We start from the raw sequence: 18,937 nt of genomic DNA on the forward strand, positions 1-18,937 counted from the left end.
ACGACCCAATCCTGGCGGCTTTCACACAAGGAATTCCGCGGCGGGGGACCTCAAAGGAACGGAGTTGGTTGATGGAAACGGTCTCAGCCTCGCAGGCCGCAGCCTCAGCGCCACGATACCTGGCCAGGCAAGTTGTCGTCAAGTCACGGGATCCCGCGTGCGTCTCGCCCTCTGGTTGGTCGGTTCCTGGATGACGTAGATCGCTGGCCAAAATTCGCCGATCGGGCAATATATTTGTCCGTTTCAGTCTAGCTACAGGGCTATCTGTCTAAGCTTAGTCGGGATAATTCCAATCAGCCATGACACGATTCGGAAGCGCATGCTCCCGAGGCCAGCTTTTGAACTTCGCCATCATTGAGCTCGCCCAATGGCTTGAGGCAGTGCCATTCTTCTTCTTTGTGTGTGTCTAAGCTGCCTTGGAGAGATTGTGTTAAAAAGACACGGTATCGTCACCGGAGAAAGGAGTGCTGGACCAGCTTCAATCGCTTTCCCATCGACGTGTCACAATGGCCAAAGCAACAAAGGCCAAAGCGGCCAAAGCAACAAAAGCTGCCGCGGAGCAGCCTCACGGCTACGAGTTTGGAGGACCGTAAGTCGCAACCTTTGGGCGGTGAAAAGAAAGCTCGTGGGATTCTAACCTGATACACAGGCTCGGTGCTTTTGGCGTCTCCTTTGGTCTACCTGTTCTCGTCTACCTCTTCACCTTTGCCTGCAACGACATCTCGGGCTGTCCCGCCCCCTCGTTCCTAAGCCCCAAGACTCTATCAATTGACCGGCTGAAGCTCGAGGTTGGCTGGCCCGAGGATGGCATCTGGGGATTGGCTAGCTGGAAGGCATCTGGCGCTTTGGCGGCCTACTACCTTCTCAACCTGATTCTGCACGCGATTCTCCCTGCTGCTGAGGTGGATGGCACTGTTCTGCGATCTGGTGGACGCCTCAAATACAGGTTAAACAGTACGTCATGCAAGGAATTTTTTTTTTTTTTTTTTTTTTTTTTTGCATGTGATATGCATATACGGGTCGTCATGCTAACCTTATCAAAGCCTTCTACTCCAACATGGCGACTCTCGCTGCGCTTGCCGCCGGAACCATCGCTCAAGGCGCAGAGTTCCCCGTCTGGACCTTCATCAGTGATAACTACGTCCAGCTTCTGACTGCGAGCACTCTCCTCTCGTACGGCTTGGCCACCTTTGTCTATGTCCGAAGCTTCAGCGTCAAGACAGGTAATAAAAACAACCGCGAGCTGGCTGCTGGTGGACACACGGGAAACATTCTGTACGACTGGTTCATCGGACGCGAACTTAACCCTCGCGTCACGATCCCACTTATTGGAGAGGTCGATCTGAAGGAGTGGTGCGAGCTTCGACCGGGCATGATGGGATGGATCATCTTGAACTGCTCTTGGTGCGCTCAGCAGTACCGCAACTATGGCTATGTCACAGACAGCGTTGTCTGCATTACCGTCGTGCAGGCCTTGTACATTATCGACTCGTGGGTGCACGAGCCAGCCGTCTTGACGACCATGGACATCACCACTGATGGCTTCGGCATGATGCTGTCATTCGGAGACCTCGTCTGGGTTCCATTCACTTACTCCCTTCAGACTCGATACTTGTCGGTCTATCCTCGCTCGCTCGGTCCCACTGGGCTCATCAGCGCTGGTTCTCTCATCCTCATTGGCTTCTACATCTTCCGATCCGCCAACAACCAGAAGAACGCCTTCCGCACCAACCCCAGCGACCCAAGCGTTGCCCATCTCAAGTACATCGAAACCAAGACCGGTAGCAAGCTTCTCACCTCGGGTTGGTGGGGTATCGCCCGCCATATTAATTATTTTGGCGATTGGATCCAGGCTTGGCCATACTGCCTGCCCACAGGCATCGCCGGATACCAAATCCTTGCCGCTGGTGCGTCCTCGGCCGAAGAGGCCTTTGTCATGGCCGATGGCCGACAAGTGGTTCAAGGCGAAGCCAAGGGCTGGGGCATGCTTATTACCTACTTCTATATCGTGTATTTCGGAGTCCTCCTAATCCATCGTGACGGAAGGGATGACCTCAAGTGCTACCGCAAGTATGGTGAGGACTGGAGCAAGTACAAGAAGATTGTACGATGGAGGATTATTCCTGGCATATACTAGGCGGTGATTGATGGTCAGCTGAATCTCTAGCTCGAATGGAAGGATTTTGTCGCTTCCCTTTACCGAGAGAACCACCGAAGCAACAAAAGATCCTGATTTGGATAGAGGTGCAGGTTGGATGTTGGTTTATACAGTACATGGTGGGAGATGCGACGGGGCTGTCAGTGGCGCCATGGCGTCTGCAGCCACACACGGAAGCCATTCGGCGTTTCTTGTCAAATATTAGAGGAGAAGAACAATAGTCTAGAAGTATTGTAGTCCCAAATGGACATGTCACTGCAGTTGGCCGACCACGTTTGCGCTCGGGCTAGGATTCCATAATGGGGCGCAGAAAGAGCTCCGGTCCTCGGTGAAAGACCAAGATGGTTGCAGCATGGAGAGGGGCTAGTTGGATTCCAGTATCCCGTGCGGCCGGTTTGGAGGAAGCTGAAAAAAGGGCCTGGTCGTGATGCCCGTAGTCTCCGTATGTACATGCATACTGGACAGACGAGACGGGCCGAACTGGTCCCAAGGCTGAGGAACACCGGCCCAGACGACCGACTGATTCCCAAGCACGGCATCATCAGGCAACCCCGTCACTGCTTATTCCTGTTAACCTATATTGGCAAGGGACACTGCCTTGTCAAGGCTACCAATTTTCCCGGACCCAGCGGAACGGGGTCCCGGAAATGGGTGTTATGAGATTTGTGGACGGAAAACGGGAACAGGAGGCCACTCCGCCCGGTATTCCACAGTATGCCTCTCCGCCTGGTATTCCACAGTATGCACCAAGGAAAAGCAAACAGCTTTTGATTTGATGACTCTTTGGGTTAATGGTGGTTGGGGGGAGCTCTCCGCTTCGCACGTGTTGGCTGTCGGCCAATGCAACGATGCAACGATACAACGATACAACGATGCAGGGTACTGAATATGGTTATTTTCAAGATCTGCTACTACAGTTGGAATTGGAGAAGCGTGAGCAAGTTTGTACTATACTTCGCCGTTCCTCCAATATGCATAACAACTTTGTTAGAAACCATGGGCAGTTTTGGGGTAGGGAAGCCTTCAGCAGTCAACAAGATTGGTGGAAAAGTTATCAGATACCTATTCGAGAATAGAGCAAAGGGATTTTGGCGAAACTCCCCGATGGTCTTTTTGTGTGCACAGCAAACGGCCCGAACAAAGTGGCGCTAAACAAGGAGTCAAAGAAGGGAGTCCCCAGGCATTTCCCAGTCGGGGCATCGGGGTAAATGCGGGGAGACGATGCGGGAGCGGAGCCGCGCCAACGCGCCTTGATCGGCATTCCATTTGCTGTTTTTCGCTGTCCAAGTTTTTTCTTCATGAGAAACCGGTCGCGGAGACTCGGATTCAGAAGCCATTGCAGGACGGGAGCCAAATCCTTCGAAAGATGGAAAACACGGCATCGCGGCCCTTCTTGATGTGCGGCATGAGGGTGCCCATCTCCTTTCGTATTGTCAGTAGCAACATGAAACATCTTAGCCATGTGCCGCTCAAGCTAGGATGGTGTTTAATGAGCTTCGGGAGTTTCCCCAAGGCTTGACTAACAAACGAACCGGGACTTGGTGCCTGAGTGGCGCCCGGGAGAGGCCACAAAGCCGGCGGCCAGGGCTCGCCACTAAGATGGAGTTGATCCCCACGATGATGACGCTGGGCAGCGGGTCCATGCAAAAATACCACCCAAGATGCTCATCAGCGGGCCTCAAGTCGCTTGACGGCCTGGTCGCCTTGTCTGGTAAGTCGAGGTAACAAGCAGCTTTACGCACTAGCATGGGCCTGCTTGCGGCCGTACAGGAGGAAAATTTTGTTTTGTCGACAGCGTTCCATTCTAGCGGAATACCATGGGCTCATGGCCTGAGTCTCTTGCTGATGCCTTGCTACTGTTGCATTTCCACATGTATGCTACCTCGCCTCAGCTCGAGTTTGTGTCTATTGTAACATCAGCATAATTGCTTAACCACAGTATTGATATTGTGCGTGCGAGTACTTGTACAGCCACGGCGTTGAACAGTTAGGGGGTTATTACTTAGCCGTCAAAATCTCTCCTGCGGCTCTGTTATTCCCGATGTCATTTGCCACAGCATCAAACACGGCTTAACGGTCTACTAACCCAGCCGTCTGTCCAATCCAAGGACGCCAGTGCCAGTGTTGACCCGCTGACTACATAATAGCATCTCTCGCTTGGTCGGCCCTCTCCCGCCGAGCTGGAAAATGCCCCATCACGGCCAACCTTCTCGCCGATATTGGTGCGCAGGAACCAATACCACACTTCTAAAGCAATGAAACGATCCATCGTAGATCGGAAATATCAAGACTTGTTGCTCGATGGGCCTGGAAGGCGTCGATGGAGAAGACGCAATAGTTCCTCGTGACCTTGGGCCCGGGATGCCGTCTAAGAATTTACCCAGAAAGACGCCCCGCAGGCGGAGCAGTGCTCCGTGCATAGAGGTGTGGCCATGATGGCATGTCGGTTTGCAGCCGAGGCCATCATGAGTTGAGCCTTCAAGATGCTGCTGAGAAAAATCAATGCATGGCTCATCGGCCCTTCTCGCCGACTCTGCTGGTTGCCACAGCTTGGCTGTGCGGGACGAGGCCCAATGCTGTTAGCCATTCTCTTGTCCAGCTGCCCCCCGCAGGTTGTACAGCGGAACCTCGTCCAGTGCCTGGGCGATGCAACCCTCCTCAGTCTCTAGAATCTCGAAAGCGTTCAGGAACTCTCGGGTTGTCACCCTAGTAGTACCTAGTAGTGCTTCGTGGTGTGTTCGGTCAGGGACATGCGACGGAGAGTAGTAGCGTCTTGTCGTCTTTCTCCGAAATCCGTACGCGAGCACACAGAGACGCATCTATCGCCTCTTTGGCTAGTACGGGGTGCACGGGATGCACGACAGAGACCAGTGTAATGTTTAAGGTGCTGAGCAGTGGTCGAGTATCAGGGATTGCATTGATTCTAAAAAGTCGAGGCTGGCTGAATTGAAAAGCTGCTGTGATATGAAAGAGAGACATTGAAATGAAGCCCCTTGAGAAAGCAGCAAATGCCATTGGCCCGGCGTTCAGCCACAGGGGCAAAGGCAGAAGAGTTGAGCTTTTTCGTACCACTGCAGTTGATGCTGTGTACAGATACATGGAGGGTCGTTCTCTGTCCTATTGGATGTGGCATGCCAACCTGCTGAAAGCTGATTTGAAGGCGCTGAACACCGCCGCTATTGTGCGTGCGGCATAGCAGCTGTGGTACGTGTACTTGTAGGTACCCGGGGCGCTATAAGCTTCAAATAACAATGCAGAGTGCCTGGAGCTAAGAGCGCCTCCTGTCGCCCTTAATCCGTACCTACCTTACCCTTGTTTGGAACTGCGATCGAAATAATCCGTCTTCCGATGATTGTCCATCTCTGTCATATCTCTCTGATACAGGTGCTCTAGCAGTATTCCGTAGTATTACTGTACTCGTACTCCATACATACATCACTCTGCCTCCCAGCATGACATCGCGATCGACACAACAGACACCCCAGGGTAGCATTGGACCGCCCAGCATTGGGCTCCTTTATGCACCTTGCACAGGTGGTACGAGTACAAGTCTAGGTTAAGCTTCGGCTGCATGCCGTCGCACACCTGCTGTCGGGGTAGAGAATACACCAGTGCCAGCATCATTTTCACCACCGCGGCTTACGAGTACCACGACATGCTACAACACAGTCCAGCACTGCGAGTACAAGTATACTCATGGCGCTCTCGAGCTCGTCCGATCCCTGCCAGGTCGGTGCCATCACAGGTCTTGGCGCGGTGGGGCCGAAGCTGGCGACGAGAGATTGCTTGCTGCTCCTCCACTCTGCTTCCCCATGGATAGCCAAGTCGTCCAGGGCCAGGGTCCGAGGACCTTAGCTCGAGGACAGGGGGAATAGGCGGAGAGAGACGTTGAGGGCCCAGGACAACGGCCGAGAATGGGCATTAGCTGCAGCACCGTCATGAGCATAGCGTAGGGATGACAAAATGAACGAGAGAATGGGCGAGGTACGAAGTACGAGCACAGCACGGAGCAGGGAGAGGGGGAGGGGGAGGCGGGAATCAAACTCGGTCCACTGGCGTGGATGAGCCGACGATGTGACTCTGCCACGGACTATATATGCTGGCCTTCCCTCGCCCTCCTGGACAACAGCTACGGTTCTTCAAGCGAGATCCTCATCGCCAACCGCCGATCCTGAACACCTTGGTCGCGGACACTCACCACCATGGTTAAGACGCTTTCCGTGTTTGCTGCCGCCCTTTTGGCGGCAGTGGTAGAAGCCAATGTACGTTGTCTTTTGCCTTCCGGCTAGCATGCCAATTACACTGAGACATTGGCTCTCTCCCTTTTTTCCCCTTTGTATATGCACAACTTCCCTTGATGGACCTGGGGTTGCCTAATTCGAGCAGTTCATCGACTCTTCGTGCCAATGCTCTTGCATAAACACGTAAAGTCGCGAGGTCTTGAGTCGCCTGTCACTTCATCACTGCCCCTATTTCCCAGCGAGCCCTTTCCTATTTTCCCTTGATAATGCAAGATTCGGGGCAATTGAACTAGAAGAAAGCAGCGTTGGCATTGATTGCCAATGGGTCTTGCCTCGTGCTGCTTCTGCCGTGTTCACTGCAACTGGTTTATCTTTTGATCAACGGGCCCGTTCCTTGTTTTTCTTCCATTTCTCTTCACTTCTCTCTGTTCACGGAGTGCCCAGTCACCACTCTTTTTCAATATGAAGACATCCTTTCTTTTGGCCGTCTCCACGGCGACACTTTTGGACTTTGCTGCAGCTGCTAACAATCGTTCAACTCTACAGCCCTACCCGCCTCCTCACTCCAACCAGGCGTATTCGCCTCCTGTCTATCCCTCCCCATGGATGGACCCCAAGGCCCCAGGCTGGGAGCAAGCCTATGCTCAGGCTAAGGAGTTTGTTTCGGGGTTGACTCTCATGGAGAAGGTCAACCTCACCACCGGTGTTGGGTAAGCTCAGTTGATTCTACCTTGTTTTGCTGGCCAAGCTGTGCTAACCTTTGTTCTAGTTGGATGGGTGAGAAGTGTGTTGGAAACGTTGGTACCGTCCCTCGTCTGGGCATGCGATCTCTTTGCATGCAGGATGGCCCTCTTGGTCTCCGATTCAACAGGTACAACAGCGCTTTTGCTACTGGCTTGACCGCCGCCGCCAGCTGGAGCAGACACCTCTGGGTTGACCGTGGCACTGCTCTGGGCAGTGAGGCCAAGAACAAGGGTGTTGATGTTCTTCTCGGACCCGTTGCTGGTCCTCTCGGCCGCAACCCCAACGGAGGTCGTAACGTCGAGGGCTTCGGATCTGATCCTTACCTGGCAGGTTTGGCTCTGGCCGATACCGTCACTGGTATCCAGAATGCTGGTACCGTGGCCTGCGCCAAGCACTTCCTCCTCAACGAACAGGAGCATTTCCGCCAGTCTGGAGAAGCTAAGGGCTACGGATACCCCATCTCCGAGTCTCTGTCATCCAACGTTGACGACAAGACCATTCACGAAGTCTACGGCTGGCCTTTCCAGGATGCCGTCAAGGCTGGTGTTGGCTCCATCATGTGCTCGTACAACCAGGTCAACAACTCATACGCTTGCCAGAACTCCAAGCTCCTCAACGGACTGCTCAAGGATGAGTACGGTTTCCAAGGTTTCGTCATGAGCGATTGGCAGGCTCAGCACGCTGGTGTCTCCACGGCTGCTGCCGGTCTTGACATGACCATGCCTGGTGATACCTCATTCAACACTGGTGTCTCTTACTTTGGCAGCAACCTGACCCTTGCTGTCATCAACGGCACCGTTCCCGAGTGGCGTATTGACGACATGGTGATGCGTATCATGGCGCCCCTCTTCAAGGTTGGCAAGACTATTGACAACCTCGTTGCCACCAACTTTGACTCTTGGACCGATGGAGAGTATGGCTACGTCCAGGCCGCCGTAAAGGAGAACTGGGAGAAGGTCAACTACGGTGTCGACGTTCGTGCCGACCACGCCCACCACATTCGTGAGGCTGGTGCCAAGGGAACCGTTATTCTCAAGAACAACGGCATCCTGCCCCTCAACAAGCCCAAGTTCCTTACCATTGTCGGTGAGGATGCTGGCGCCAACCCTGCTGGTCCCAACGGCTGTGGTGACCGCGGCTGCGATGATGGCACTCTTGCCATGGAGTGGGGTTCTGGTACCACCAACTTCCCCTACCTCGTCACCCCCGACACTGCTATCCAGAACCAGGCTCTCCAGGATGGAACTCGCTACGAGAGTCTCTTCAACAACTACGCCACGTCTCAGATCCAGTCCCTTGTCAGCCAGCCCGATGCCATCGCCATTGTCTTTGCCAATGCTGACAGCGGTGAGGGTTACATCAACGTCGACGGCAACGAGGGTGATCGTAAGAACTTGACCCTCTGGAAGAACGGCGATAACCTCATCAAGACTGTTGCTGCCAACAACGCAAAGACCATTGTCGTTGTTCACTCGACTGGCCCTGTCATCCTGAAGGACTACGCCGTCCACCCCAACATCTCTGCCATCGTCTGGGCCGGTACTCCTGGCCAGGAGTCTGGTAACTCTCTTGTCGACATTCTGTACGGAAAGCAGAGCCCCGGCCGTTCCGTCTTCACCTGGGGTCCTTCTCTGGAGAGCTATGGTGTCGGTGTTATGATGACTCCCAACAACGGTAACAACGCTCCTCAGGATGACTTCTCCGAGGGCGCCTTCATTGACTACCGCTACTTCGACAAGGTGGCCCCCGGCAAGCCTCGCAGCTCTGACCAGGCTCCCACTTACGAGTTCGGCTTCGGACTGGGATGGTCAACCTTCGAGTTCTCCAACCTCCACATCCAGAAGAACAACGTTGGCCCGCTGAACCCGCCCACCGGTAAGACCATTGCGGCTCCCTCCCTGGGCACTTTTAGCAAGAACCTCAAGGACTATGCTTTCCCCAAGAACGTCCGCCGAATCAAGGAGTTTATCTACCCCTACCTGAGCTCCACCAGCTCTGGCAAGGAGGCATCTGGCGACTCCCACTACGGCCAGACTGCCAAGCAGTTCCTCCCTGCTGGAGCCACCGACGGCAGCCCTCAGCGTCGCTCTCCCGCCTCTGGTGAGCCCGGCGGCAACCGCCAGCTGTTCGATGTCGTCTACACCATTACCGCCACCATCACCAACACCGGCAAGGTCATGGACGACGCTGTTCCTCAGCTGTACCTGAGCCACGGTGGCCCCAACGAGCCTCCCAAGGTTCTGCGTGGCTTTGACCGTATTGAGCGCATTGCTCCCGGCCAGAGCGTCACCTTCAAGGCTGACTTGACTCGCCGTGACATTTCCAACTGGGACACTAAGACTCAGCAGTGGGTTGTCACCAAGTACCCCAAGACTGTCTACGTCGGCAGCTCGTCCCGAGACCTGCCCCTCAGCGCCCGCCTGCCATGAGCGGCGGCGAGGGTATAGTTATGATGTGAATGTTTTTTCTTGTATAAATAGCAAATAGTGTTAATTCAGATTAATGAAACACACATGATACCACTTTTTGATTTTGCGTGCATGTCTGCAGATGGGATGCTCTTGTTTGACTATTTACAGCGAAGTGTCGATACGACTGCATAGAGCAAAATCTAGTATTAGTCTTTATATTCTCGGTATTATTTGACCGATGGAAAGATTGTTCCATTTACAGGTATGATTGTTATTACGACGATGATGATGCTTACTTAAAATGAAGAGGAGTCAATTGGATGCAGTCAATTGGATGCTGTACAGTACATATAGCTTCTCTTGCGCCAACTTTTGGCAAACTGCATCTCGACAAAAGCTCTCTAGCGCAATCGCAGGAAAGCAAGAGGGAGCGCAGATTCTGGACAAGACAATGGTCGTATCGATAAAAATAAGAATAAACACAAAAAGCCACCAAGAAAATGGACGAATGGCGTCTCACCGCTGCTGCATCTGGGTGACGGCGATTCAATAGCTCGACAAGCCTGGGCGCTTAAAACGGCAGAAGTGGTCCGAGAGTGATGGGCAAGAGACGATATTTTGGGTGCTGGGGGGGAAAGGTGTTGTTTGATTGGACAGAGGTGGCGAGGATGCCCCATGTTTGGTTGCTGCGGGCGAGTTGAGTGATATCGTGGGACCCCTGGTTGGTGGTGAGAATGGACTGGGAATGGACTGGGAATGGGAAAAAGAGAAAAAGCTCCATCCCATCTTGGTACTTGGCAATAATAGTAGTACTCTTACTCTTTTGTTGTTTCCCTTTTCTTTCCGTTTCTTTCTTTTTTCATTTTCCAGCTCTTCACAGCAGCGAGAAACGATAACAAGAGAAACCTCCGCCCCCATTTCGTTTCAATTCTGGACCGGGCCCTGATTCTGATTCGCTCTAGAGGCACTCCGTGTTTCGACGAATCCGCACTTTGAGACACGAGACGTATGACGAGCGTCCCACCTGCGCCGACACGATTTCCATTGTCTTTGCGTGTGTTTCGGCTGGGCCTGCAGCCGCGAGCTTTGGCTTCCCTTTATCTGCCCTGTTTAATCTTGGTGCGCTGAGATTTGCATCCCCCCCGTATGTATCAAGATTTGCTCCGGGGGGGTTTTGATTTTAAGACTTACCCCATGTTGTAACGGAGAGAGGCTAATGTAATGGCCCTTTGACAGGTCTTTTTTGGATTTAGCTTGGGTCCTTGCAGTTTTCTTTTCAGCGCGGCGTTTGCTCCTCTCTCTCTCTCTTCTTCTTTCTTCATTCATTTCTTCTCTGGTGGGATTTTTTTTAAGGCTGCGTGTGTGATTTTTCGTTTCGCTCTTTTTTTCTCTCTAAACTCGCTGGGCGAGAAGGTTATTCTTTATCAGTTCTACTTTTTATTTGGGAATATCGCGAGTCGATATACCTGTTATTTCACCATCTCATCTCGTCTTTGGCGCCAACGTTTTATTACGACCAAGTATCACCATCGCAAAGCATAAGCACCACTCTTTACAACAAACATCCTCAACGACTTTATACAACCTACAAAAAACAAATCCTATACCGCAAAAATGGGCGCCAATCTTTCTTCCACTTTCGAGCCGGACCTGTCCAAGGTCGTCCTCAGCCCCACGGATCGCACCGCCGACATCATTCTCGGCGTCACCTGGCTGCTTGTCATTTACGCCATAGTCATGATCTGGACGACTTGCGCGCTGGTGGACCGGTGGAAGGGCCCTCAGGATAGGATACGGGTTGGAGGAGGAAGGGTGCTGATGGCGTTGGTCATGTCGGCGGCGTGGCCGGCCGTCGTGGTCTATCTTGCCATGGCCAAGTCGTGATGACGATTATGAGTAGGACTGGGAGGAAACCAGAGTTGTGAGCGGAGAGAGGGAAACGAGGACGCATTGCAGGGCGGTGGTTTTTGGTGGTCAGAGGGATATCCATGGGTTTTGGAGAGGGGAGGGTTGAAGGTGTGGTATGGGTTTGATACCGTGCCGTTGACTGGCAGATGTTTCTTTACGTGTTGTTCTTTATGCTGAAGAAAACAGATAATAAATGGTATATTGTATTATATTACAAAACAAGACATGTCTATCCTACCAGAGTGTTGCGTCGACTCCTGTCAGAGCGCGTGTCCTTGCGCCCAATGATGCTCTCAAGCGTCTGCGCCAGCGCCTTTGCATCATATCTCCCTCCCTTGCCCTGTCCATCTTTCGGTCCGTACAGCCTCGTCGTGTCGATGCCCAGCTGGGCAAACAGCCGCTTGTCCACAATGGGACTCGTAGGGCCCTCGATGTAAATGACATGCGTCACATACAGCGAGTACTCATCCGCAGGCGGCCGAGGCAAGCCCCTCGAGTCTGCGCAGGCGTTTGCGATGGTGGCGACGAAATCGAGCCCGGAAAAGGGGTTGCTAGATGGGCCGGTTTCACGATCGGTGGTGCCGTTGAGGACCAGGATCTTGTTTCGGATGTGCGGGCTGGCGATCGCCTCGCCCACGCCCTTGAGCACCAAATTGGGCACCAGCGACGTGAAGAGCGAGCCGATGCTGTAAATGACTGAGTGCGAGCTGCGGATGGCCTCGAGCACGCGCGGATTGGCTGGGATGCGCATCTCCTGGCCGTACGGGTTGATGTACCAGATGCGGTCGATGCGGCATGGCAGATCCTCCTCGTCCTGCTTGGAAAAGGCGATGGCGGGCCGGCGCAGAGCAGGTAGACTGCCGGGCAGGTTTGCGTCTTCGATGTCGTGCTCGTCCAGGTCGTGGTTCGTCGACAGCGCCGGCGTGTGCGATCCAGGGGTCGGAGCCGGGCCCGGCAGTGGCACAGCAGCCGTGGGCGCACTGGGATGTGAGATGTCGTTTTGACCGGTGATGACAGTGCCATCGACGAGTCCCGCGGCGATGTGATGGGCAAAGTTTGTGTTGAGAGCCGGCAGAACAGCCACGCGATCGGGAACGGCGCAGATGGAGCTCAGCAGGCAGATGGCGGCCTCGAAGCTGCCGGTGAAGAGCCTGGCTCCGGTCAGGAACAGGTTGCCGATGCTGGACCCGGAGAAGTCGAAGCGGCTGCTGGGCCGCATGCGCTTGACGACCTCGAGGTTGAAGCTGTTGAAGAAGGACCGGATCAGCTCGCGCTTGGGCGACGAGATGTCGAGCCACAGCGGGTGCGTGCCCTCGACGATGTCGAACCACTCGGCTCGCGCTGTGTCGTAGACTTGGGGCAGGCGGTGGTTGAAGAGAAGCTTGATGGCCGTTGTTTCGGGCTTGTTGTCGTTGGGGATGAGGCGGACGAGGCGAGAGCGCACATCTCCGATGCCTTGTACACACAGAGTCTGAGTTAGAGAGACATGATCACATTGAGGGTGCGGATTCTATACCTGGTCCTCCGAACACGCGGATGATCTCGCTCGTGCTGCCGCCATTGTCCGAGATGGGAATCACGTAGCTCAGCGTCGCCGCACTGGCGGCCCGCACGCCCTCAAACACGTCGACCAGGCTGTTGGCCGCGCTTCCGCCAGAGAAGACGACGATGCCCGTCTTGGGCGCCGTGCCGGGACCCGGGCTCGACGAGATCCGGGACAGCGGCGGCCGCGAGGGTCCCACTGCCGGCTGGGGAAGCTGGAGAGCGTCGTGGACTAGGATTTGGGCCATGGCTGGGCGGGGGATGAATCAGGTAAGGCGTAAATGAGTGAGATATGCACGAGGATGGTTTGTGGAGTTTGTTGAGAATTGCCGGATTGGTATGAGCCGTGTTTGATTACAAGTGGGTGGTGAGAGAGCACGTAACGAGTGATGCTTATTCTTACTATTCCGCCTCAGCAGTTTGCTTTTCTCACCACTCATTCAGTCTCTCTTCTTAAATACGGTCCTCACTCATGGACAAGTGTCCTGTCGAGGCATCACAGCTGGCTCTCCCTCATACGTGTCATCTACTGATGAGTTTGAGAGCAACAGAGGCGTCGTCTTGGGAGGCTTATACGGAGGGTTTAATTAGCATGCGACTGCACAGCCGCGAGCTTCCCTGAATATAGTCAAGTTTACTCCGTAGAGGGCGTGGGTACGAGTTATGACTCGTTTTGAGGCTGTAGGATTCTCTAGTGTTGGTTAGAGAGTTTGCCTCGTCATAGTGATGCTCGCTTAATCGCATCATGATCCAACCCAATTTGATCATCTCCACCTCCCCTTCAATGTTTGATGAAGCTGGCAGTAGAGCAAAAAGAGATACAAACTCCGTACGAATCACAGGATTCGGCAAGTGAACAAGGCCTTGAACAAATTGGCTCAGCAACTCAGCAAATAAAGCAGCTTTGAACGTTGCTCATCCTGGTAGCAATTGCCGAGCCTCCATCGGCACTGTTTTTGACATCGACTCCGCTATTGTGTACCCGCTTCGGCTGAACGAATTTTGGGTCATGTCCCATAGAGCAGAGTCTAGACGTCTAGACAGACGGGAAGGCAATCCTTCGTTTCTTGGATTTGTAATGTGATTAATAAGACAGAGTTGCATGTATTACATGAACAAACCCAATACGGTCTGAATGCTCTCAACTCTCTTCGAAGACTATTCTGCAACCCCCTGTAAACTTGCTATGGGTAAGGTCGGGCGCAGATTGCCTCGTCAACTTAGACTCACGTCTTGCCTCGATCTGGCATGACTTTCCTCGATCTGGAAATTGCTCGAGCTTAAGCTGCAGATGCAACGCCCGCATGTGTGAAACTAACGCGATGTGTCGACTCTTCCCATTCGCTTATGTATCGTGTTGCTTAACAACCTTCAATCTCAACCTCTCCCATTCATGTGAAACTCACGCGAAGGATTCAACTTTTCACATTTGCTTATTTATTCTGTTGCTTATTGAGATGCTTATTGAGATGCTTATTGAGATGCTTATTGAGATGCTTATTGATATTCTTGATGACTTCCGCCCTGTTTGTGTGAGGGTTCCAAAAATGTCACTCCTAGCTGAGCTATTTGCCAACAGTATCGTATCATGATGATGACATTCGCTCGGGTTATGCAACTCTTTTGGAACGCATAAACATGCTCCCCAATGGAGCAACTTACAAATCCACCTGGTGCATTAGAAATAGGCCTATTTTTTGCGACAAAGTGGGAACTGCGGCATAAGTATACAAGTGGGAAAAGAGATATATTGGGCCACAATCTCCATAATTCTCCATCGAACCACCATTCATATCTGAAAATTGGAACAATCTTAACTATCTCTTCAACTAATCAACTTTAATTGAGAACGTTGAAGTGTTGCTAGTCAACGGAAAAGAAAAACCACCAGGAACCACATCTCCATCCCTGTTCCAAATCCAGACCACCAAGACTTCAAAATGGGCTCCATCTCAACCCCCAAGACTGTTAAGCAATGGAATGTTGTCGAATACAATAACTTTGAGGGACTCAAGTTCTCTGAGCAACCCCTGCCTGAAGTTGGTGACAGCCAGGTTTTGGTGAAGCGTATGTACTTGGCAACTCCTAAATATGTTTCACTCAACTATGACAAGAAGATGAAGAAGAGAAGATGAAAGAAACATAAATTATGAGAATATTCAGCGCTAACATCTATCATGCTATAGTCGAGGCCGCATCTCTCAACGTTAGTTGACCCGCAATCTGCTTTCTACTTGTTACCTCACATACATGACCCCTAGTTACTGACTTGGCAATGATAGTACCGCGATCTCCTCATCGCCAAGGGCGAATACAGCTTCGGTATTGCCCCGAACGTCATCCCCGGGTCTGATGGTGCTGGCACAGTCGTCTCTGTTGGCAAGCACGTCACCCGCTTCCAGCCCGGTGACAAGGTCGTCACGCTCTTCAACCAGGCTCACTTTGGCGGAGATTTGAACCCCAAGATCGTCGCCACTGGAACTGGAGGCATTCTCGATGGCACTCTCCGCACCTACGGCGCCTTCAACGAGAACGCTCTTGTGCGCAGCCCCTCCCACTTGACCCCTATTGAGGCCGCCACTCTTCCCTGCGCTGGTCTGACTGCTTGGAACACTCTGTTCGGTACTGTCGACCACGCTCTCAAGGCCGGCCAATGGATTCTCGTCCAGGGTACTGGAGGTGTCAGCATCTTCGCCCTGCAGTTTGCAAAGGCTGCCGGTGCCAAGGTCATTGCTACTACCGGCTCTCCTGAGAAGGTGGAACGGCTCAAGAAGCTTGGTGCCGACTACGTTCTCAACTACAATGAGGACCCCAACTGGGGCGAGACGGCCAAGAAGCTGACTGGCGGCCGTGGTGTCGACCACGTTGTGCAGGTTGCCGGCGCAAAGGAAATGGAGCAGAGCATTGCGGCCGTCAAGATGTCCGGTGCCATTGACATCATCGGCTTCGTTGCTGGACGCACGCACGAGGACGAACCTACCTTCATTCGATGCTTGGCCAACTTGTTCACTGCTCGTGGTGTCCTTGTGGGCAGCCGCGTACAGATGGAGGAGATGATTGAGGCCATTGAGGCGCACCCTGAGGCGCTGAGGCCGGTGGTTGATGAGAAGGTGTTTAAGCTGGAGCAGCTGAAGGAGGCCTTTGAGTACCAGTGGTCGGGCAAGCACTTTTCCAAGGTTGCTATTGAGATTAACTAGAATGGCTACTTTTTGTTTTTAGTTTGAGCTTGATGAGTAGAGAATGAATGTGAACAACATTGATAAGCTTTGTTGTGGATGAACCCTTACAGACCATCATGTAGGCAAGTGTTCCAGACCCGTCGTGTTGGGATTGGGCCATGCTGTACTTGTTAAGCTATTGAACAAGCTGGTGATACAACAGCGAGGTGTATGAAATGAAACTTGGAAACATGACGTTTATTCATACAATCTTGCGGATGCAAACCTTGCCACTCTTTCATCATGACACATAACAGAGCCCTAATCTGTGTCGTCAACTGGTTTTCCTTTATTAATTGAACACGACAGGAAGATCATGATAAAACATGCTTTAGGGTCTTTATCTTCTGCTTATCTTTCTTGTTTGCTCTTCTCATTATTGACCTATTCTAGTCGTGTCATCTGACCGTTCATAAATGTGCAGCATTGCATAAGCGCAAAGAGTGGACACAACATGCGTAGCTAACATTGTGCTTTTTCATTGAGCGTCGAAAGTGGGTGTACAGCATGAGGCAGACGTAGCTGGGCACGTTTTGTACCGATTTCGGAGCATTCATGTTACTCTGGTGATGGAAAGCGTCATGGTGAGAAGCGATTGATGTCAGTAATTTTGCCTCGCTGGCGCTGTTATTATTTCATTAACTAATTACCATTGATGGATCCGCCATCAGTATTGTATAATGTATGTATACGTATATGCATCATCATAAAAGGACCGTGTCATAACACCCGTTACCCATTATTACCCAATTCCGTGATCCTGGAAAATGACCAGCCCAATACCGTCATAATGCGTCCGTGTCGATCAAAATGCTTGATTGCTCATGTCCAGTGTGCCCACAATCAGTCCAGTGTAATCCTGATAAAAAAAAACGTGAAACTCCACCATGATGTAAGGAATGAAAAAGTGATGGAAATAAAAAATGCTGGCAAAGTTGCGGTGAGGAAAAGAAGGTAGGGAGGACCCTTTAGTCCTTGTAGTCGCACTTCATGCTCCAGGCTTTCCAGCCGGCCTTGTTGTCGTAGCAGTGTCCCTTGGTGAAATCCTTCTTGCCCTTGGTGCACTTCTCATCGGTGTAAGCCGTGACTGTGAAGCGTCGGTTAGTAAACAATGTCTTAGATGGCGCATTCCAGAGCTCGTGGTTTTCCTTACATGTGCAGCCCTTGTTAATGTCTGTCAGACTCAGAGACTTGGGCTCGCTGTCGTTGAGGCCCTTGCATTCGCCATTCTTGAAGTCGTCATCGATGACGGTCCAGACACCGAGGTTGCCGTTGTAGCAGCCCTCATCGCTGAAGAGGCGGAAGTCCGCGACGTGGATGTTGCGGGGGATGAAGAGGGCATTGGAGCCGGCAATGAGGGTAGTAGCGGCGGCGAAGACGGCGAAGAGTTGCATCTTGACGGAGTTGTGAGAGGTAAGAAAGGTGATGGATTCAAAAGGGTTGTTGAAGAGAGAAGAGTATGAGGTTGAGGTTGAGGCGAGAGGTGAGGGGTTGGTCGGAAAGTTTATAGTAGTTGTTGAGATGGTTGATTGCTTCTGTTTGATGAGAGCTTATTTCAATTCCGGATGCTTCTCAGCTCGACTCTTTATACCCCTCTGGACCCGTCCAAGGCCCATCTAGACTTGACTCTCGGCCAGACCAAGGCACAGCCGATCTCTGACGAAAAACACAGCAGAGCGACACGAAATGCTACCACGGCATCCGAAATAGTGCAGTGGAGCTGCGCAGCTGCAGTGTTCCTCCCGGATACGATGTGTCTTCTTCCTCCCGCTCAGCTCGCCCACGCACTGTGTATCGAACGGAGCTTTCTATCATCCATCACAACTGACACAGAATCTACGCCTAATGTCCATTATGATAGAGCCTAACAAACTCCATGTCCCCCAACCAAAACTGGAGCCACAGTGCGCAACAAAAGCTCCCCCCCCGCGTGACCTAAAACTCACAAGGTTCTGCTGGCTCTGGCCCTCTTTTCTTCGGTTTGCCGCCAGATGACAGATAGAGTTCGAGTCCAAGGAGCACCGCCGATCACCTTTTCCTCCCCTAAAAAATAACGAGGTTGGGCGAAGCGAGCTGCTGTTGCTCCACTGGAAGCCGGACCCTCGCCTTGTGGTCCCGCATTGCCGCTTTCTGCAGCTTTCGGACGCCTCGGTGGCGAGTTGCTATGAGTCGATCCAAAGGGGGGTTTTTACAGTCTTGTCCGCCTTGTGCTCCGTGCCAAAGGCGGTGTTTTACATGATTGCGAGCCTTGGTCTTCTGATAGCCCCGCGGAGGCGTCATCGTGTGGATCGGAGCTTGACATCACCGTCTTGCTAGGGGACTGAGACATAACGTGATGGTGATCCCTGCATTAGACACGCGGGTAACGTAGTTGCTGCTGCTAGATTCAAGCACTGCCTGGAGTATTACTCGCTGGATAAGACTGAGCTGCGGGCGAGGATGCAGAGAAATGTCTTGTCTTCGTATTGATTCAACCATCTCGGCATTACCGCGCCTTTGCGCCACTGTGATGCCGTGTTACCACCGGCACAGCCATCCACGATAAATACAGCCTCTTATTATGCATGTCCGTCTGCAAATGGCAAGAGAAGAGCAAAACAAACAAATCATCTCCCGAGAGCTCAAGGCAACCAGCCCCATTGCCAAGATGAGGTCGTGGAAGCTTACATGTTGCCATGGGAGCCGAGACCGACGGCCCATGCCACTGCATTTGCG

The 18,937-nt window shown here is 52.5% G+C and overlaps 6 protein-coding genes across 6 annotated transcripts; 4 read left to right on the top strand and 2 right to left on the bottom strand.

Moving 5' to 3' along the window:
• Window positions 1–415: 415 nt before the first annotated feature.
• TRIVIDRAFT_82631 (uncharacterized protein) lies at window positions 416–2,417 on the top strand (the record flags this gene model as incomplete). The annotated part of the gene is made up of 3 exons (XM_014094060.1): window positions 416–589; window positions 650–954; window positions 1,044–2,417. The coding sequence occupies 3 exons, from the start codon at window positions 507–509 to the stop codon at window positions 2,135–2,137; spliced, it is 1,482 nt and encodes a 493-aa protein (XP_013949535.1).
• Window positions 2,418–6,360: 3,943 nt separating this feature from the next.
• TRIVIDRAFT_74688 (glycoside hydrolase family 3 protein) lies at window positions 6,361–9,664 on the top strand (the record flags this gene model as incomplete). The annotated part of the gene is made up of 3 exons (XM_014094061.1): window positions 6,361–6,420; window positions 6,946–7,109; window positions 7,169–9,664. The coding sequence occupies 3 exons, from the start codon at window positions 6,361–6,363 to the stop codon at window positions 9,570–9,572; spliced, it is 2,628 nt and encodes an 875-aa protein (XP_013949536.1).
• Window positions 9,665–11,168: 1,504 nt separating this feature from the next.
• TRIVIDRAFT_56512 (uncharacterized protein) lies at window positions 11,169–11,438 on the top strand (the record flags this gene model as incomplete). Its single annotated transcript, XM_014094062.1, has 1 exon — window positions 11,169–11,438. One exon carries the CDS (start codon window positions 11,169–11,171, stop codon window positions 11,436–11,438), a length of 270 nt encoding a protein of 89 aa, XP_013949537.1.
• A 197-nt stretch (window positions 11,439–11,635) lies between these two features.
• Window positions 11,636–13,252, bottom strand: TRIVIDRAFT_184736 (uncharacterized protein; the record flags this gene model as incomplete). The annotated part of the gene is made up of 2 exons (XM_014094063.1): window positions 11,636–12,917; window positions 12,979–13,252. The coding sequence occupies 2 exons, from the start codon at window positions 13,250–13,252 to the stop codon at window positions 11,692–11,694; spliced, it is 1,500 nt and encodes a 499-aa protein (XP_013949538.1).
• A 1,692-nt stretch (window positions 13,253–14,944) lies between these two features.
• Window positions 14,945–16,201, top strand: TRIVIDRAFT_56510 (uncharacterized protein; the record flags this gene model as incomplete). The annotated part of the gene is made up of 3 exons (XM_014094064.1): window positions 14,945–15,071; window positions 15,191–15,210; window positions 15,287–16,201. 3 exons carry the CDS (start codon window positions 14,945–14,947, stop codon window positions 16,199–16,201), a joined length of 1,062 nt encoding a protein of 353 aa, XP_013949539.1.
• A 579-nt stretch (window positions 16,202–16,780) lies between these two features.
• TRIVIDRAFT_87351 (uncharacterized protein) lies at window positions 16,781–17,752 on the bottom strand (the record flags this gene model as incomplete). Its single annotated transcript, XM_014094508.1, has 2 exons — window positions 16,781–17,311; window positions 17,378–17,752. 2 exons carry the CDS (start codon window positions 17,614–17,616, stop codon window positions 17,191–17,193), a joined length of 360 nt encoding a protein of 119 aa, XP_013949983.1.
• Between the last annotated feature and the right edge of the window lie 1,185 nt (window positions 17,753–18,937).

The sequence above is a fragment of the Trichoderma virens genome (assembly GCF_000170995.1).
Source record: "Trichoderma virens Gv29-8 chromosome Unknown TRIVIscaffold_92, whole genome shotgun sequence".
In the NCBI taxonomy this organism is placed as follows: Eukaryota; Fungi; Ascomycota; class Sordariomycetes; order Hypocreales; family Hypocreaceae; genus Trichoderma; species Trichoderma virens.